The 22,462-nt window shown below is 38.0% G+C and overlaps 1 protein-coding gene across 1 annotated transcript in view; it reads left to right on the plus strand.

Annotated features, from left to right (window-relative positions):
- The window catches only part of LOC100367909 (solute carrier family 7 member 14), a 47,471-nt gene extending 26,541 nt beyond the window's left edge, over positions 1 to 20,930 (plus strand). Inside the window, exons 3-8 of the mRNA XM_002730714.4 lie at positions 13,263 to 13,499; positions 13,909 to 14,114; positions 15,247 to 15,602; positions 15,946 to 16,796; positions 17,397 to 17,518; positions 18,149 to 20,930. Coding sequence (XP_002730760.1) covers positions 13,263 to 13,499; positions 13,909 to 14,114; positions 15,247 to 15,602; positions 15,946 to 16,796; positions 17,397 to 17,518; positions 18,149 to 18,253 — 1,877 coding nt within the window. The 3' untranslated portion in view covers positions 18,254 to 20,930. The remainder of the gene's footprint in view (positions 1 to 13,262; positions 13,500 to 13,908; positions 14,115 to 15,246; positions 15,603 to 15,945; positions 16,797 to 17,396; positions 17,519 to 18,148) is intronic.
- Positions 20,931 to 22,462: the final 1,532 nt, after the last annotated feature.

The raw sequence follows: 22,462 nt of genomic DNA on the forward strand, positions 1-22,462 counted from the left end.
CATGTGTTATGGCAATTGTATTGACATAATGCTCATATAGAACAGCGTGGACTGACATGCCCAGCACCATCTTGCAACTGCGAAAATAAATAAATACAAAATAGTTAAAGCAACGATAACAACACACGCTAAAAACGCAAAGGCACATGGGTAGACGCTTGTTTGTAAACAATGACACGCTATGGCCATCTGACGCATGCGCAGATTCCCCCGCTTTAATATACCTTCAATTTTTTTAATCTTACCAGAAACACACTATTCTGTTTTGACCTTGACGTGTTTGCATTTAATCAAGCGATATTCGCATGTGACGTGACGTAAAACACACGGCCATGTCGCATGTATGCTGTTATTTACATGCGTATTTGTTATATTATAACACAGTGGAGGGACTGTGATTATTCTTTTACCGTGACGACATTATCAAATTGTGGTAGATCGCTAGTTGACATCATAGAGGTTGTGCTCAGTATGAATTCTACAGAATGTAGAAATTTCTCAATGTGAGTGATATTTCAAATCTAAAAGTCTGTTTTATAACTATAGTGTACAATCAAACGTGGCCAATGTAACACTAATCGGATCTTCATTTGTTAAAGGGCGGCGGTCGTCGCGCAGCGCGTGTTCGAATTCCATGTAAACAACGTATTTTACACGCGTTGTGCACGTCGCTATAACTCCCCTACCGAACATATTTTTTAAATTAAAGTTTTGAATTACATATTATAATAACTTTATTGGACTATGGGAATAAGGATATTTGATAAAAGAGAGCTTACACGTCGTGGTATGGACTCGGAATATATCGGACACGATATAATTCGTAAATGATTCGATTTGCATATAATTAAAGATATCTTTTCCAATTGATTGAACAGCTTCCGTCAAATCTAAGTCGCGCGGGACCGCGTATCGGTTATTGACGATGACCTGTCTTCTCATCGGTCGATAAGCATCCCCTGGGGGTAGAATACAGATAGCAGGGAATCAAATATCGCATCCTGTGTATGTCAAACAATTATAATATATAAAAGTGCAATGGACATATTAGTAGGACAGTTGAATGTTAAAACATTATGTTTTAACTAAAAGACGTAATTATATTTTATTAAATTAATTGCCCATTTTAAAATGTTTCCATGGGAACAATTAATGAAGATTAGCATCACTGAAAACTGACACTCATAGTTGAATTATTATACTATTTACAATAGTAAATTAATTAAATTGAATATGGTAAAATATAAAATGCAATTGCCGGCTATAATTTAATATTTCTTTCTTATATTTAGATGTCCAGCCCCAAAAGCGCAACATAATTGGCATGTATATTGTGTTCAGCTAGTTTCGATACTTTAAAACATCGAATATCATCTCGCTAAAAGAAAAATATTCAAGATACAATCTAGAAAAAAAATTTCACAGATTAAAATGTTATTATGGGATAACTGTGGTTGAATGCCAATTGATCGAGTGTCTTACTCGGGTGATCACGAGTAGTTGCACTGAGTGCTCATGGGAGCAATTTCATCCAACCCATCAAATGTAACGCAACAATCAACTTCCCTGCATTTAATCCGGAATGTGGGGGCGTTATCAAAAGCTTTCCGGTCGTGGGGAGATTTCTGTATATACACATTCAGAGATCGATAGAATGCATCGACATCAATTTCTTTCACGATGCTTAACTTGAAATGTTAGTATTTTGCAAAGAGAAATGTTTTTGAAAGGTTGTCAGGAAACATACCTACGGGCGGGGTTTTAAGAAATGTTAAAGGGCGGTGGACGTCGCGTCGTGTCACGTTCGATATGAGCCTTATAGGAATGTATACAACGCGTGTAAAACGCGTGTTTGTTTTCGCGATATTTGAGCAAGCGTTGCGCAACGACCACCGCCATTTACGTTATGCTCTGGTGTCCGACTAATATCGATACTACATGGTGGTATTCTGTAGGCATACCTCTACGCTAGTGCCGTAGAACACACATGTACACACACTGCACTTGACTGCCATGGAGTATTGGAGATTTGTGAGATGGTCCCGACACAGACCATTCCCTTTTAGGGGTGGTTCATAATTTCAATCTACCTGGCTTTTTAAGTGTACACGTGATTTCAATTTATATACGTCTTTCACTATTAACGGATAATTAATCGATTGGATCATTTACAAATATTCCTCACGACTAGCTTGTGTAGTATGGATATATCATATGACGTAATGTTCGCATGTTTTGACCTGTCATTTATTGTGACTAACCTGAGTTGTACAGGTATATCATATGACGTAATGTTCGCATGTTTTGACCTGTCATTTATTGTGACTAACCTGAGTGGTACAGATATATCATATGACGTAATGTTCACATATTTTGACCTGTCATTTATTGTGACTAACCTGAGTGGTACAGGTATATAATGTGACGTAATGTTCACATGTTTTGACCTGCCATTTATTGTGACTAACCTGAGTGGTACAGGTATATCATATGACGTAATGTTCACATGTTTTGACCTGTCATTTATTGTGACTAATCTGAGTGGTACAGGTATATCATATGACGTAATGTTCACATGTTTTGACCTGTCATTTATTGTGACTAGCCTGAGTGGTATAGGTATATAATGTGACGTAATGTTCACACGTTTTGACCTGTCGTTTATTGTGACTAACCTGAGTGGTACAGGTATGTATTGTGACGTAAAGATCACATCCTTTGAACTGTCATTTATTGTGACTAACCTGAGTGGTACAGGTATGGAATGTGACGTAATGTTCACTTGTTTTGAACTGTCATTTATTGTGACTAACCTGAGTGGTATAGGTATGTAATGTGACGTAATGTTCACATGTTTTGAACTGTCGTTTTTTGTGACTAGCCTGCGTAGTACGGGTATGTCACGTGACTCGATGTTTGCTGTTGTCTTAACATGATTCACATTCGGTCGCCAGATTCAGTTACACTTCTGAATAAACATGATTGTAAAGCTAGTGTTCCCCGCGATCGAAACTTGAATACAGATGAGCTTTACTCATCCCTAATTTGAATATCCATCACGTGGACTAGTCATTATGCCGCCTTCAGTTGTTGCAGTCACGGTTACCGTGTTGTAGTGAATGGCACGAATCGACCGAAACAAGTTTTGTCGCCATCTTCGCTTCAAAGAGTGATCGAAATATATCGAGTGATGATTGTGTTTTATTTATTACTTAGGGAGACAATAAAGTAGAGTCATTGACAATCCACTATACTTGACAATCCACTATACGACTGTCAACTATTTTTTTGTTTTTCTTGCTGTTAATATTTTTTTTATATCGAATTAATAAGGACAAGTAAAACCAAAAACATATTCGCAGAGGTGGCGGCACGAAATGTTACATGGAGGGGCGTGATCTGCTCATCAACATTGCGCCCAAGGCGCGACTTTAATAGGATGCCCCCCATGCTCCCTCTTAACAAGTTTGAAATCTAGACCCTCTGAAATGATATTTTCTGCATTTTGAGGGGCAAATTTTGCTGACACAAAGGGTTTCAGCTTGATTTTGGAGGAGCGTCTGGAGCGACGTCCCCCAATTTATTTTCTGCTCCAGTGACGCCGCCACTGATTCGTAAAGGAACAAAAATAACAATAAACAAATATAATAATAAGAAAAATGGAGCATACATCAGATTTTAATCTGGTTGGTTGTCATACCTATCAGCACTAAATGACTCGAGTAAAACAAGTCGCCGAAGACGAAATGAAGTAGTGCAGTTGTAGTGCAGCTCGGGTTTGAGCAGAGCATATTTGTAGCGCCGCAAACACACTTCACAAGAGTAAAGAGGTGTGCACAAGACATTTAGTGCTTGGAATACTAAGTAAGGAGCAATCATGCCATTCGGGTGAACACTGTAATCTTCTAATGAGTTAATTCAGAAAATACGACTGTCATCTTGATTTCGATGGAAAATCAATATGGCGTCGTATAAAACCCCCGCGTGTCACACGCACCTGTCACGTGGTCGAGTTGAATATTGCGAGTATACTGACGATATACAAATCAAATCGGTTTAAGCTTTTGACTTCAAGGATGACAGTTCTTAAGTTATCGATGGCGATACGTGCGACTGGCAACTCTATAATGTACATCTGTAGCGTATACATATGACAAATTGGAGCAAGATTTTTGTTATGAACAGTATTTATCAGATGTTATAAATATTAAACAAAGAATCAGTCTAACCAAATTCAGGATAAGTAATCATGATAGAAGCAGGTAGACACACACGCGCCAAAACAACATTACAAGATAGAATTTCTCTACATTGTGATACGCATCAAGTAGAAAATGAGGAACATTTACTCATAGTTTGTCCAAAATACCTGACATTACGACAAGATTTGTGCTCACATATAATTCTCCCCCCAAAAAATTAAAACTAAAAATTGAAAAATTTCAATTTATAATGACAATAACAGACAAAACCTCAATTAAGCATGTTGCACAATTTATCTTCATGGCATTCCAACAACGCACAAAAAAAACATGTGATTTGAACTTGTTATATATTTTTTTTAATCTTCTTACTAACTTGGTATATTTTATTTTTTTACGTATTGATTAATATTTCTATTGCTATATACTGAAAGAAATGCGTATTTCTAAAAATGCAATAAACAATTATTATTATGATATTTTAACTTCCGACTTTTATAAACAAGCGTGTGTTCGTGACGGTTATCTCCGAGGGACTGTGGTCGCGCATTGTTTATCTAAAGACGGGGATGGCAATGTGTTCAGTCACTCATTCCATTGAATTTAGAGGGGTTTAATTCAAGCGCAATTTTCATATTTTGTTAATATATAATTATGTTTTTAGAATGTTAATTCGTGCGAAAACGCCCAGCTGGTGGTGTTTCGCTACCGACTCTTTTTAGTATAATGTTATAAATTGTTTTGGTAAGGGATGAAGCATCATGATATTAGAATATTGGTGTGGGTAAGAAATCGTGTCTCTGCCTACTGCTTTCGCAATTAGAGTGACTCGCATACATTGCTTCTCTCCTCGGGGCAACTCTTGCATTATCTGTCAGTCCCTCTGTTGCTATTTTTTTTCCTTTTTCAAATTCTCTCGTGCAATTGTTTTACATGTTTGCAGGTATCAGTGTACCCTAGCTTCCTCTGTCTGTTTCTCCACTTCGCTCCTGAAAATAAACTCGGCAATGAAGCGGGAAAAATAGAGATAGAAGAAGCTGAAAATAGACTATTTTCGGTTGCGAAACGGAGAAAACAGACGGGGTAGTAATAGTGATGTTATTGTCCGAGTACGCATCCAATCTGCTATGTTGTTATCCACGTTCGTAGCTATAAAGTTCTTGTTATAATAACTAAAGTACTCCAATATTTATTTTCTCCACAACATGACTTGGCAGATATTCCTTCACGGGTTGTTAATCTACTATTCTTGCAAATCGATGTGCATCAAATAACCTCGGAACGTTTCCATGGTGACTGGTAAGCGTAAAAGGCGGTTTCAATACTATTTTTCAATATCGTTCAAATCGATTAACTGTATTTGGTTGTGTAGTCGTTTTTCATTCAGAATATAGTAAAATGTCTTTAAAACCTTAAACATAAACATATTCTTTCTTGGTGGACGACTACAGATTAAAACGATATCGATGCTTTAAATGACCTTTGCGTCACTCATATTACGTCATTACGTCATAGCCACGCTTCGTCAATGAGAGGGCGCCACTTACAATGAGGATGTACCGAAAATAATATCTAATCTTGATATTACAACACAGCTAACTCAGTAAAATAAATATGTCGAGACGTGGGATACACCCGGCAAAACGCAGACACAGGGGCATTGTGGAAGTTGAGTACACATACCCTATATGCCGTGAACTGCTAATACACACTGAATCAGTTGCAGTAAGCCACGAATAACTGACTTAAATGGTTCTTAAAACGCGTCTTGCGAGCGGAGACGTTAAAACCACTAAAAAGCACAACAATCGACTGAAGTAGGTCTACAATCAAAAAATGAAACGTCAAACCCAATTTAAAGGAGAGAATAGGAATGAAGTATATTCAGTGATATTTACTCTACGTTTCTGACAAATTACTGATGAATGGTGGGCCAGACAGGGCCAGATTACTCTTTATTCGTCACGATATTTAATCAGCTTCCTTCGTTACTAATACGTTCTACCTGAGCACTTATTCGAGGTCACAACACGAAAACGTCATCTCAGTAATGTGAACTGATACTACAAGGACGCCTAGCTTAAGCTAGCATACTTTGTGAGCATATGGGTCTCTCAGCTATTTGCTGTGCCTCGACTGAGGTAATTGAATTACGCGACCACGCACCTCAGAATTAAGAGTGACTCGTAAATTATGTTTGGATGGCTTCACGTATAGTAATATGTAGCAGTTCTGGACGATATAATTATGTGTACGGGATACGGAATCAATCTCCACGCAAATTGTTTCTTACGTTATAACAACCTATAAATCAGATACGAGTTCTCTGGCCTTATATTTTTGACAGCTGAATGAATTATAACGCCCTGTGTTATTGTCAGTTATCATACCTTATATTTATGAGAGATCAACTGAGTTACCTGACCTTATACTTATGATAGTTAAAATGAGTTATCATGCCTTATGTTTATGACAGATTAAGTGAGTTATCTTACCTTAAATTTTGACAGATTAAGTGAGTTATCTTACCTTAAATTTTGACAGATTAAGTGAGTTATCTTACCTTACATTTTGACAGATTAAGTGAGTTATCTTACCTTAAATTTTGACAGGTCAAGTGGCCTATCTTATCTAATGTTAATGACAGATGAGATCAAGTGAGCTGGCTAATTTTATATTTTTGACAGATCAAGTGAGTTATCTTACCTTATATTGTTGATAGGTCAAATGAATCACCTAACCTAATATTTATCACAGGTCAAGGGAGTTATCTTACCTTAAAATTCGACAGGTCAAATGAGTTACCTGACTTTATATGTTTGACAGGTCAAATGTGTTACCTGACCTTATATTTTTGACAGGTCAAATGAGTTACCTGACTTTATATGTTTGACAGGTCAAATGAGTTACCTGACTTTATATGTTTGACAGGTCAAGTCAAATGAGTTACAGTACCTGACTTTATATGTTTGACAGGTCAGGTCAAATGAGTTACCTGACCTTACATTTTTGACAGGTCAAATGAGTTATCTTACTTTAAATTTCGACTGGTCAAGTGAGTTACCTGACCTTATATTTTTGACAGGTCAAATGTGTTACCTGACCTTAAATGTTTGACAGGTCAAATGAGTTACCTGACTTTATATGTTTGGCAGGTCAAATGAGTTACCTGACCTTACATTTTTGACAGGTCAAATGAGTTATCTTACTTTAAATTTCGACTGGTCAAGTGAGTTACCTGACCTTAAATTTTTGACAGGTCAAATGAGTTATATGACCTTATATTTCTGACAGGTCAAATGAGTTACCAGACCTTATATTTATCACAGGTCAAGTGAGTTACCTGACCATAACACGATATAACTCGGCTTTGCAGTCGCAGTATAAACCTGCTATATAAAACTATACCGCTTAGGTAAGCTCTCGCAGTTATAATATATGAGTGGTGAAATCTACACCATTCGATATTCAATTTTGTGATCATTATCAATTGCGGACTAACGTCACATGTCATGTCAAGATTTTATCCACGCAATATCCACCCACGCTGTACAACGACAAACGTATCTACATTTTAATTCAAATCTCTGACTTACAATATTGAATTCATCATCAGCGGAGCTGACGTCACTGCAAATGTTCCCAGTTTGTAATCGGTTAATATAAGTATAATTGAAAAAAAAAGAGAAAACGTTATCTTGTTCAATTGTGCACGTACTGCCCTGTGTTTGGTATTTTCAACGGATGTACCGCACCGCACTTTATCTGAAGCCTACGCGTACTGGTAGCATGTAACATTACTATGAACATTTTCTATTTTCGACATTATGAATTTGTTTCGTTTTATGGAGAAAAAATACAATACGTTTTACCAAATAAAATCTTAATTATTAAGTTATTGATCTTATATCATTTGAACTCTGCATATTTTTTAATTGCGTTCAACTTCTGTCAGTCTCAATTCAAGACAAATGAAAATTATGCTTTGTTCCAATATTCATATGTAATCGGTAATTATGGAAATTATTGTATTGGCGTGCATATAGATTACATCTAGTTAAAATTTGATCCTAACATATTTCTGAATTTCTTTGTTAAAATCAATTGTTTTCAATTTGTTTCCAAAAGTCTTCATTTGATCGTATTTGAAACGAGGGGAAATCGTATATATATATATTTTTTTTGTATGTGCAAATTGCAAGTGCTAGTGCTAGTGTTAGTGCTGACACATAGTGTATATATATATATATATATATATATATATATATATATATATATATATATATATACCGCACGACTCCCAAATTAGCTTTGATGTAATAACAACACCGTTAAATGCTGGCCCTGGCATACTATGTGTCAAGCTCAGCGACGTGTAGCGGCGGCACGTGACTACAACACTTCGACGTCGGCGCATAATTGTGTGTGACGTTTTGCAATTTTTCGCAATATGATGTGTTAACCTGCATCCCCAAATTATTCTATGCAGCTCCATTCCAGGCAAGTGCGCACATCACATTCAATATGGAACACAGTTCATTTGTATTGGTCATGTGATTTGGACACTGTATTGGTCACGTGATTTGGCAAGAATTATGCATCAAATTAAATCCAATATCGAACGCCGTGGTTTATTGACATTAGTCACGTGACAAGGCTGAATGTTTGTCTCGGGTAGATACCCTAAAACACACTGCGCTGCGCTAAAACAATATATTGAGTAAATAAAATAAAAATTATGTCCCGCGTTTACACCGTTAGAGTTTTTGGTTATTGGTAAAAACTTTCATATAAATTCACAACTAATCTCTTCACAATTGCCACACTGGAAGTTGTAACGACTGCCATGATGCATGAGTGTCAAATTATTTCTATACTTGAATTTGACAAATTGTTGTTATTTGATCTACTTGGTTCACCTCGTGGTTAATACTTAGGTTAATCTGTCAATTCAATATTTTACCGGATGCGGAACCATACTCGCATTGGCGCAAGATATGTATTCATTAGTGTTCAATTACAAATTTCATTTATAATTAATAGCATAACTAACATATGAATAAATATGAAGATCCGTTGAAGATCACTGTTGGTGCGCGTCAGCTCATTTTAAAGTGTTTCATTAATCGTAGTTACTTTAACTGCGCGCGCTTTAATGAAGAGGTAAAAATGTCTTGCACAATGTTATTTTTCTGTTGTGTAAATTGTGCTACTTTTGTCGCAATGTTAGTTCTTTGACATGAGCCGTGTGTAATTGCTTCCGGTTTATTTAAAGCGCGGGATTCGTCACCTGCGCATGCGTCAGATGGTCATAACGTGTTATTGTTCACAAACAAGTGTCTACCCATGAGCCTTTGCGTTCTACTGTGTGTTGTTATCACAACTTGGGCGTTGGCGCTGCAGGTCGGCGTCTTTTCTGTGCTGAGACAGCGCTTCCTGTGACGACACTACTCTACTTGGAACTCAATTCTCGCGCGTGCGCAGGTGACGACCCTCCCGCACATTCATTTTAAAATCATTCCTCGTGCACAATTTCTTTATCGAATTCTAACCACGTCAGTACGAATCAAATTTCATATCACCCCCGATACCATGGGGAGCTAAAAAATTTACTTACTGAGGATTCATAAATCTTTTGTTTCGACTTCCATGGTTCAATTTTGCTGAGAGTACTGATCTGAGGATTATGTCATGGAACTTTGCCTCGGGGAAGCTTAATGTGCTTAAACGTTTTCCCGATAAGTCAAACTATTTATAACGGCACTTTTTAAAAAAAATAATCTTAGTAGCTTTCTAAAAATAGCACCGGTAGTATACATTGTGGAACAGTGATGACGTGGGCTCCAATGGGATTTTGAACATTGAACATAATTTCTGACGTCCATCGAGGCAGAAACTATAGCTATTGTAACAAATGTGATTGTCATTGTAGAGCATGCAATGCTAAAATCCACTTCCCGTCTTTCTGGGACAATTTCCGGTGAGAGTTATGTTGCTGACGCCAAATACGCGACAGACATAAATACGTAGTAAGTGCCGGGAATTAATCTGCATTCCATTTATATAGCAATGCTTTCTTGTCAAAAACAGCGTTTTTTTTAGCGTGAGATTGTGTTTACTTATAAATTATAGCTCATGCGCAAAAGGTGTTAATTTAATAACGCGCTGGTCACGTACTACGTACGTGGCACGCGACAAATGTACAGAGCAACATTTTGGAAATGACAAACCAGCAACAAATTTTCACAGAAAACAGCTACAATAGAAAATGCTAGTACTAGTATTGTGTCTGAGTTTTTCGCACGTGACAGTCGTACACACTACGCTACTTTGTGTAAACCTCTTTTTGAGATTACCTGTGCGAGTGCGTGTGTCGGGGTATGAGTAAAATGTAAACGAGGCCCCCTATCTTATTGTCACGATCGCTGATAGTTGCCGTGTCAAGCATGTCGAACAAAGTGATTGGATGAAATTAGGTTATCAGCAGAATAGTATTAAATTAAATAAATGCATAGATGAAATCAAGCGTACGCTGTTATTTCTTCCACAACATGACACTGCTCAAACAGTTTGTTTGAGAATAATGACGTCACTGACTTGTCCGTGTTTCAGTGCACGTTCATAGATAATGAATTATTCATATATGTCAGCAAAAGACATCAATCAATATACGTGTGACATGCACCATAACATCACTAATGCCACCTTTTAACCTTCATGTCACCCACGAATTAAAACAATGAATTGGCATGATAGTATTTTAATTAAAAAAAAATCTTGTCGGCAGACTCTTGTCAGAGAAAATCTTACTCGTGTACTTGGTGTTGTCAATTCCAATGCCACCACTCAGATTTAAAAAGCCGTTGAGCTTTTTGGGATATGAACGGGACTACTGTAACGAATTAACTGATTTGAGCTAAGGTAAATACAAGTAAGGCGCGTACTCGAATGAACTGGGGGTAAAAGATTGAGTTGAAACCATATTGTATTTTAGGAATTTGTTTGCTTGAATACTGGTCAGATGAGCAAAGTCTGTCTACTGGTGTTAAACACATAAACACAAACTTGTAACATTTATGATTGATATGGAATGTTGAAGACCAAATTTGCAGCTCAGTATTCGTTCGATGACAAAAAATATCGTAATACGCATGTTCAATGATTGTTGTATGTACCAAATACATGCTTGTTAGAAAATTGCATTTTTTTCATCTAACGAAAAACAGTATTCAACGACAATGTTTAAAAATCTTTAAACTTGTTTAAAACTGTGAATGCGCGACCTCCCCTAGATGTACGTCACACATCCTGGTACTTTCTAGGACATTGAAGCCTATAACAACAATAATTTCCAAAATTATAACATTGATTTTTGTTTTGAACTTCAATGTCAAATGTTTAGATAAATATTGTGTGATGTTCAAGTACTGCGTGAAAGTCGCAGAAGGAACATCTGCCGCCAAAATCGAACAATTTGATTTTGAATTTAAATTTATTGTTTTATAGCATTATGCCGAAATGCCAATCCTTGAAGAGAGTAATATTGTGTCGAGATACTCATCCTTCAGCAAAATTGACCGTCATCAAATGTGCATATCGAATTAAGCGTGGGAATACCTTGAAATACTTTTGTCGAATCCCACGCGATGTTTAAGTTGACGTCACTGCAACGCTATGACCTGTTTCACGTTAAGTTTCACGCATAACGCGGGATCTCACAATAAACGGGAAATTAAACGAAAAATCTATTGAGAACTTTTCATTGGAATCAAAGTGTGTACTGCAATAAAGTATTATCGAGTACCCCCCCCCCCCTCCCCCGCATGGCTGATGAAGAGTGGATTGCTACAGTGACTAGAGTAAATAGAGAAAGTACGCAGAAATCAAGAGACCACGAATTAAAAGGCTAGTGCATATTATTGGCAATATCACTTACAGGCTGGATGTTATCGTCACTTGAATAAACGGAATGATTTCTCACATTTGGATTATAACGACGTGCGTAGACTCGGCAAGGTAGTTTAATTTGTACTCCGGTATTAAAATAGATAAGAAAATACGCTGAGCAGTATTGCTCGTCAGTTCTCTGTCGCTGCTCTGTGTGAGTAAACATGTGACCTGACATTGGACATTGAAGTTAGGCTTGTATTTTACAAATAAAAAAAAAAGATGATACGATGTGTCGACGTCATTACGCCATATGTGACCGAGCGCTGAAACTGGGACGGTATATCGTGCTTTACGTCCGCGTCGGCTGCAATGACTCCACCTAGAACTGACGTTGTCTTTAGTTGTACTTTAGAGCGTATCGCATTAATAACTGAAGCATGCATAGGTCAATTGCCGGCTGATAAATAAATTAATGATAACACCATGTAATCTGCACTGTTTACGATCAACGTGAATAATCCATATACTAGTATGTTAAGGTCGATCTCAAAATCCCAGTCAGTAACATATGGGGAAAATGTTATATATAATGTATGCGGTGTTTTTGTTCATGTCTATAGATGCATTACAAAAATACAATATTATTAGTTGGGTTCAGTTTCCATAACGAAATCTCTTATCATTATGGTCTATGGAAACGCTGATAAGTGGGAATTTCATGCATATTATTCGACAGTTTTTTTTCCCAAAGCACATGCCAGTGTATTTATTTAGTCCACATACTGTTGAAACCAAATATTATCTGTGGAATATGCGCGAAAATATGCGTACATGTCAATAACGTACGAGTAGATTTCACCTTAAGATAATAATGATAATGTGCTGGAGGGTCTTCATTATCTCAAGATGTTCCGCCCTCTTGTGACTGAAAACACGCTGTGAGCCTTTTTAAATAAACTATTTAAACAACTATTTACAATTAAATTTAAACTTCCCATTCCAAGACAATGTAGCCCCCAAAAAAACATCAGTCAGTTGAAAACAACTGTCATTAAGACGAGTAGTTGTATTCCCCGTAAATCACCAATGGCATCGTGCACGTTTGAAGGCCTTCCTGTCTTTCATTGTAATAATTCCACGTCTTATATGTATTTATGTTGTATTTTGCAGGTGTATGCTATGCTGAGTTTGGAGTGCGTGTACCGAAAACTACGGGCTCTGCATATATGTACAGTTACGTTACAGTGGGAGAGTTCTGTGCCTTTATCATTGGCTGGAACCTCATCTTGGAATATCTAATTGGTACCGCCGCCGGCGCAAGCGCGTTGAGCAGCTGTTTTGACTCCCTAGTTCATCACAAAATTAGCCATTTTATGTTGGATAATGTAGGCCAGTTCGGCATTCACAGTAAGACATTCGATTTGACATATTTCGATATAATATGTGCAATGTAAATACACGTTGACGTTTGCAGCGGAAAAAATTCCATGTCAGTCTCCATATTTGCAATTGCAAATATTGTTTTTTGTCTTTATATCAAAATGTTTGAATATTCTTGAACTAACACTTGGTGGCAGTCGTGCAGTTTGTTTCGGAATGAGACGCTCTACGTTTCAGCACAGTCCCTCACAGTGTTGAGGAACTGTGGTTTCAGTTTATTTTTTTAGATGAACACTTGTCAATTGCAGGCAGAGGGTATATGACAAGTATGGGCACATCGGCCAAAATCATTCAACACCCGGTACCGCAAACATGGCATAAAATGAAACATGAAAAGAGTCCTGCAAGAGTAAATATACATTTGTTCTTCACACAGCCAAGTCATACCCAGATCTGCTGGCTTGTGTCATTGTGATCGTCATGACACTGGTAATCACCGCAGGCGTTAAGAAATCAGTAGGCTTCAACAACGCCCTCAACGCCCTCAACGTAGCTGTCTGGGTGTTCATCATGGTGGCTGGTCTATTTTATGTGAAAAGTGAGAACTGGACCGACGGATTTATGCCATATGGGTTTTCTGGGGTGAGTGAATAATATGTCGATCGACGACGACAAAGCAAAAAATCTATGTTGATCGTAACTCGAAGTCCTGTTAACATCGAGTTACAATTTGGGCGTGGTTTCGCAAAAGTGGGCGTGGTTTCGCAAAAGTGGGCGTGGTCATTTCTGTAACTCGATGTTTTCGTAACTCGAACAATTCAGCATCTCGCTTCCACGCGTTGTTTACGTCGCTATGGGTCCTCTATATAGAACGCGGACGCGGTGCGACGACCGTAGCGCTTTAATTATCCAATCCTGTCGTTAGGCAATGTATCTGTAACTCCCAGCTAAGGAGTAGATCACTAATATTCTAAGCAACGCACGAAATGGACGAATCTAGTGACCCAAAGGGGTCGCCCCTAAATCCATGATTAGTATACACGCATATCATACAATGCAATTCTGCACTGACGTCAGTGTGCGTCCCCTAACATCCTACATCCGCCTGCACCATAGAAGGAAAAATATATGAACAAACACAAGAGATTCATTAACTATGAACTATGACGTACTACTGGAATGAATAATTTAGATTGCAGGAGGAATTGACCCATTAATAGGATGAATTGACAAACGTGAAACATCACATAAATAAATAATTAGATTGAGTTGTTACTGTGCATACTAATTAAATAGTGTATATAGAATTGATTATTGAAATCACAGTCAATTAACATGGTTTGACACGCAACACGAATGATATCTGCTCGATATTTGAGAAATCCTTCGATTCATTTTATTTCATGCGAATGTCTTTTAGTTCCAATCCGCGATTCTACTTCGAGCAATAGCAACCATACTTATTTATCTTTACATTTTCAACAGAAATTTAAATTGAACGGCAGTAGTAGATTATATATACAATTTTATAAATTTGTTGACCCTATTTTTTTCTGATGAAATAAATCGCATTATCATGTACAACCATAGTCGCAGTGAAGCGTGTCACAGTCAGTCGTCTTGTATCGAAAGTCCGATTTTTGTGTAAACACGCAATGTATTTCCACGCGTTCTGTGCGTCGTATGGGACCCACTTTGGACTGAATGCGATGCAACCACTGTGGAAATTTAAGCAATGTTTAAAATTATTTAAGTTTATTTTTCATATTTGTAGGTAATTACTGGAGCTGCCACGTGTTTTTATGCATTTATTGGATTTGATATCATCGCTACAACTGGTGAAGAAGCCAGACAACCGAGCAAATCCATCCCGATTGCCATAGTATTATCACTATTGATCTGCCTAACAGCATACGTCTCTGTCAGTATTATTTTAACGTTGATGGTACCTTACTACGATATCAGCCCGGAATCGCCGCTTCTGGAGATGTTTGTACAGAATGATGCTTACTCTGCCAAGTATGTGGTCGCCATTGGTGCTATTTGCGGTCTTACTGTCAGTCTGTTAGGCTCACTGTTTCCAATGCCTCGAGTTATGTACGCCATGTCTTCCGATGGACTCCTTTTCAGGTAGGACCCTTGAAATATATACATATAGCAACACGACTGACTGACGTATGAGTATGTTGTGTCAATTTAGATTGAATAGGAGTACAATGTTCAATACACTATTTATCTTCCAATTTCGACTATTTCATTGAATATAACACTTCTAGCTACGAACTAGATTGACCAACATGGCGAATTTGATGACGCACTTGGACGAAATCATCATGTCACAGCGAAACCCGTAAAAACGCTTACCAGGAGTTACTATCTGTCTACAACCCGCGATCTATTTAAGAACTGTTTTTATTATGTATAATATTATTTCATGTGTAATTAGACGTGTCTCTATTATTGTTTTCTTCAGATTTATGAGTCGTATCAATGACGTCACCAAAACACCGGCAATTGCAACAATTATATCAGGCTTTATCGCTGCTATAATGGCCTTATTAATTGGACTGCAAGATTTAATTGAAATGATGTCCATCGGAACTTTGCTTGCGTATACAATTGTATCCATGTGTGTTCTCATTTTACGTTATCAACCGCACGTGGACAGCGGCTTCGCGCTTCAGACCACCTCGGAATACGATATTGTTGAAGAAGAAGAGGAAGACGCCCTCGCCCGGCAGAAAAAAGAAGCCCAAGCTGCAATGTATGCCGGGGAGGAATCCGTGCTGAAGGAAGCTGGGCCAGAGAAACTGATCCCTAAAACCGACTCGGAGCAGGACGAAGCTCCGAAGATGCGCTACGGTGCTGTTGAACCAGAACCGGACAATTTCAAAACATACAACGAAGCAAACTTCACGCTCTCCCGCCTGCGCGAGGGGGCCTATAAATCGTACCACCAGGGCCGCAATCTCATCGGTTTGCCCGACAAGAGTCAGCTACCTACGGCCCACAGTGGCAAACTGGTCACCTATCTAACGTTGTTTCTCTTCGCTGTCATATTTGTGTTTAGCTCACTGGTAATTTACGGTCGTTCATACCTCCAGAGTGGCAACGCCTGGCTTATTATCTTAGTTATCATCTTCTTAGGTTTAATCTTCTTCTGTATATTGAAGATTTACCAACAGCCACAGAATCCGGAGAGATTAAAGTTCATGGCCCCTTGTGTGCCATTTCTACCAATTGTAGCCATGTTTATAAATATTTACTTAATGCTTAAGTTGTCTTACCTGACGTGGATACGTTTCGCCATTTGGCTTATTGTAGGTGAGTGATCTTAAAGGGCGGCGTTCTTCAACCAATGTATTTTGCACGCGTTGTGTACGTCGCTAAGGGTCCCATATCGAACAGGACGCGGTGCGACGACCACCACCCTTTAATTTGGCCGTTGTTTATATCTCCATGGACCCGTTTAATATAAGATGTATTTTTTCGCTGGCAATTACAAATTTACTACAAATGCCAAGTATTGGAGTAATCCCGAATGTTCCTTCACTACCACTCCATTATACTGCATGCCACAGTCATCGTATGGGCCCATAGAACGTATACAGCGGTTGTAAAATTAAATACGAAATTCGAATACGTGTTGCACAACGAATTGGACTCTTCAACTGTTTTATTTAAAAAACAAAACAACTTGTAATAACCATATCTAACATTTTGTATTTGTCCACTAATGTGCTTTGGGTGCAAATAATTGTTCGACCAGCCACCAACGGCTAACAATATTGTTGCGTTGCGGTGCTTAATGTACCAATTAAAAGTAACAGAGCAAAATTTATGAACTTTGGTTCTTCCAAATATCTACAATTCCAAGATTTGTGTTCTAGACTCGTGCCTGACAAATATCATTTTAATTTTCAGGTTTTGTTATATACTTTGGGTATGGTATATGGAATAGTAATCTTGCCACCAGGTGTAGCGACATCAGCAGGGTGACGAAGGATGGCAAAGATACACTAATACTTGACAATACGATGCCACAGGTAAGAGCAAGTACACACAACACCTCGACCTTGCATGCTTTAATTTACATGCAATCCCCATTGGTGACACGCACATAACGCCAAATAAACTTGTCATCCGTCTAATTATTCTATTCGTACTTCGTGGCTCTAAAATCGCGACCAATGACAACAAGTCGTTGGCATTATTTCGATAAAATTACTCAAACAGTGTATTCCCTTCCAAGAAAAGAATGTGCGAATGTATTCATGGGGGAGTATTTCACAGGAAGTGCAGATATGCACCGCCCGGCACTCCAATAACATAAATGAACATAACCGATTGTAGACCAATCGCGTTTTACGTTACTGGTTTCATTCGGACATGCATCAGGCTACAATCCGTCGAGGGACAGTGGCGCCGCTCTCTTTCCTGTCGCATGCAATGCAGTTTGAGTTTTACAAACGTCCAGATGTCATACTTACGTCGAATTTCGACCAGGTTGGTTAGGCTGCAGCTCGAATATTTAACATATTATACATTAATTTACTTGAATACCCAAATCAGGCATAGACTGGCAAACTGGTAACATTTTGAAAACGTTCGGCGAAAAAGAACAAAACAGGACGCACAGACATTATAATGACATGTTATTTTGTTTGCTTTACCAGATGACGACGGAATCCAGTGTGATACCTGCACACGCTGACACAGAGAAGGTTCCACTTGAACCAGAACAAGAGGGATACCAGAACCAACAGACAGCTGAACCATAAACGAAGTCAACCTTGTTAATATATATTTCTGAAATACACACACACACACACTGTTAAAAATACGTAAAATATAAAGAAAGAAATCTGTTGTATTACAGCAAAGGGAGACGCCATAGAGGGCGCTGTCCCTGGTTGGCCATCAAGTCCTAGCACTGAGTACCAATAGAAGAAATCCTTGTTTGTTTATTTCGGGCAGAAATTATGGCGCCTATTTCCGTTCAACATATGAAACTACTGAGCACAGAACCCCCAGAAAACGAAAGGTGTGCTGAGCGGTCATTAACTAGTAGTATAATCTTATGAGATTCCATACACTCAGCGCAACAAAGGTATTCCCATCATCTTTATATATATTTATAGACTTCAATAGCAGTTTAGTCCAACCAGCCAATCAACGAGCAACGCGTGCAACAACGGTATTTGAAAACGTTCTTCACTCTGCCAATAGAAACCTCTCCTTTTCAGTGGGAATTATAACATTTATAAATATTTATAAAGCTAAAGATAATGCATTTGATGCGCCGAGAGTACTATATTTGGCTGTTTTCCATTCAGAAATATGTCCCACACTTCGATTTATATGCATTTTGGGTCACACTTTCTTACTCCCCTCATCTTGTGCAAGTAGTCAACCGTGGAATAACTTAATACGATGCTTCTTGAAAATATATTATCAAAGCAAACAAAGATTTGCACATAGATCTAGTTGCGTGTAATAACGATTATCTGAGCATGTGTGATTTTCTTCTCATAACATGTTTCTTTTCCGCCGTCCCTACACTTTACCACTATACATTAAAGCGGGAAGGTCATCACCTGCGCACGCGCGGGAATTGAGTCTCAAGCGACGATAATAACACACGCTAAAAACGCAAAGGCTCATGGGCTTGTTTGTAAACAATGACACGCTATGGCCATCTGACGCATGCGCAGGTGACGACTCCCCCGCTTTAAGTTGTAGTGAGAATGTGATACTGTCGTGTGTGTCTGTCACGTGGTAAATCAATCCCGAACGCAGAGTTCTATTTCTATTATATATTCGGTGCTCTAACCGCGAGGAACTCTGGGAAGGAGAATGGTGGAACATGTCGCGCAAGTTATTGATCAGTTATATATGTGTATATATTATTTATAGGTAGATATTTATGTATGTACGTTTCTAGGATGGGCCTGTCGGTTTCGACACGCCATGAGTCCACAGTCATTGGCCAGTTCATTGGTGTGTATATATTATTTTTGTGACATATGTATAGTAATACAATGAGTAAAGTTCGAGGAATGCAATTGCAAAAACTCTATTATTCATATTACACATTTTAAATTTGCTGTAATTATTTGCCCTTGTTATGAATTTACAGTGTACATAAATATGGGTATTTAGACTAGATAATATTATTATAATCGTTTGCAAATAGAAAAATGTGTATCTGTATTGCGCATACGTTCAATGACTGTGTAATCTGTTGTACAATTATGTCACCAAGCCTTCCTTGTTAGGAATTACCAAATAAGGAACATAGACCTACCGTGGCCTGTGAGCCAATTCGAGCGATGCACGATCTCCGTTCCAATACATCCGCGATATAACGAGATATGTTTGTAAAGTCATGTGACAAAGCGTTGATACTACCTCTGTATATAGAGGCACATTGTAATTCATTGCGAGGCATTGCGAGATCGCACCAATTGTTTTATGGACTACGGTAGTACATGAAGTACGTTGATTATTGAGATAGATCGGGTTTCCATATTTGCATGGGAACTTCGACAAATTGTAATTTTCGAAATATTCTGGGTCGAAGTTGAAATCAGTACTGGTGATTTCTATTTTTTCTTAGAGATATTTAAACTGATTGTTGTCAAATCACGTTATCCCGTGAACGTCTGGTACAAAATACAGCCATGTTCTATAGAAGGTCATGACAATAAATAAAGTTATTGTACAGTGTACGTAGCTACATTATTGTTTGAATTGATCAATGTATACCCATGTCCGTTGTCATAGATTTGTTTTGCAGTATAATAATTATTTTCAAAAACGTTTTGATGTTTCACATTTTTTTGTACAAGTCAATATTGCGAGGGTGGCGGTATGTTCGAAGTAACAACCCATATGGGTTCACTAGTTATGCGCATAAATTATGCACAAGCGTCGTGTTACTCCTGATGAACTTTGCAGCACGCACCGTCCAATCAAAATGGGTGAAACCGTTTACTTTCGATCTCTGAATCAAGCTAGTTCATCGTACATCGTTAATTTGCATAATGCAGATTTGCATACTGGCCACACCTCATATCCCTTTTCGATGATGGAGATGTCATCGACCATATGAATGCGTATATAATATGTTCTTTGTCACGTGCCCATTATTTAGATGAGATGCAAATTAATCACGTGTTTATATGTGTAATGTAATAGGCAACATCAAAATAGCTGTAGATACAGATTCCACAAGTTTTGGAAACTATTTTGTTAAGTATTGTAAAAATAAATGCAGAGTTTCACTTATAGCCGTGTTCTTGGCGACAGAAACTGAAATATTGATCTTATGTAATAGAGTTATAATCACATTTTAAATGTATAATATATATAGTTTTGTCCAGTTTTGTCTTCAATGTTCTGTTTTTTTCTCTTTTTTTGTAAAATCGCAATAAAGGTACATTGAGTAAGGCAGAACCATGGAATATTGTCTTGTCATGTTATCCAATTGTTACTTGCAAACGAGTCGGCGAGGGCGCTCTCGGGAAATCGACTTACTAGTACATTGGAGCTAAGGAATTTGAAATTTTGAACAAAACATCACAATGACTGTCGCCATCATTGTTTGTTCTAATAGTGTACTATCTTTGGCAGCATATTCTGAATGTTATTATTACATTCTATCTACGTAGAACAGTCATGTGTTCTCTATGGTGTATTATAAATCACCGCTACCAGAATTCCAAGTGTTTATGACGTCATATGTAAACATTATCATATGATAATGTAAATCTCTATTTGCAATTGAATTTATTTCAACAAAATGCCCCCGAATTTAACTACTACTAAATTTGACAGTTGTGATGTATAACAACAATCACTGTGCAACAATGAATCCCCTACAGCGCCGGCCATCATGTTGGGTGAGAAGGCTCTATGGCCAAACCCGTTATTACCAAACGCTTGTTTTCAGGGGTGGGTGATACCAAGGTGGGAAATGGATACACATAAGGGGTTAATTCCTTGAATTGCAATATAGAGGGTTCAGGCCGAAATACAATATATAGTGTTTTCATGTTTCGTCTGATATTTCTGTGGTATTCCGCTGCTGTAAGTAATGCACGATTTGTTCCGAAATTCAGTATTTTGTGTGCATTCCAGGGTTATTCGTTTTTTGCTGAAAACACCCCTATTTTTTAATGGCAGAGTCGAATAGTTTCACTCCCACTGGGAAATCTGCATTGTTGCTTGAATGAGAGCTAATTAAACACATTTCCCAGACCGGCGAAAGAGTATGCAACAGCCAATTTTAACAGCCTGTCACATGATTTTAGTCTGAATGTCAACATGAAAAGAGGCTAGTCCATTATACGCAGGAGTAATTGGGAGTAGAATATGTGAGGAATAGTATTAACAGAGATGTGTATACTGGAAAGTAATAACTATCATACTTTTGCACTCTGAGCATTCCTGTTTTAGTATATTGGTTTGAAAATGTTGAACTTGCATGATTTGCAATGTGTTTTTTTTTACTGAAACTCCCCTATTGATCGAATTCCGGGTTTGAACGAGAACGACACACCACGTGATTCATTTGAATACAATGCTGAAGGCAAGCATGCCGTGCTACTGTGGTACTCCACTGACGGGATGACTTACTAGTACTGCATGCTACAACTTCGCTTCTGATGTTGCTTGCTAGCCGTGGATTGAATGAATCTTGATTACCGGTTAAAATGTTGCTCATTTGGCGTTGGTAATCTTTATTTGGAACTGGGTAACGCCGCAACGTCGCCAGCAGAAACCTCCTGGTACTTCGTACTATGATAAAACTCAGTCAACATACACCAAGTTCTGTCAATCGTACTATTCCATGTGATGTACACCTAAATATGCAAAAAATGTTGCTAAACTGGATAAAAATAACAGACGAACATTTATTTACAAAAGAAAAATACTTCGGTTGCCAATGAAAACAAGCCGGTAAAAAACAAGCAATATGTTTTCGG

Source organism: Saccoglossus kowalevskii, chromosome 15 (genome assembly GCF_978046115.1).
Source record: "Saccoglossus kowalevskii chromosome 15, keSacKowa6.1, whole genome shotgun sequence".
NCBI lineage: Eukaryota > Metazoa > Hemichordata > Enteropneusta > Harrimaniidae > Saccoglossus > Saccoglossus kowalevskii.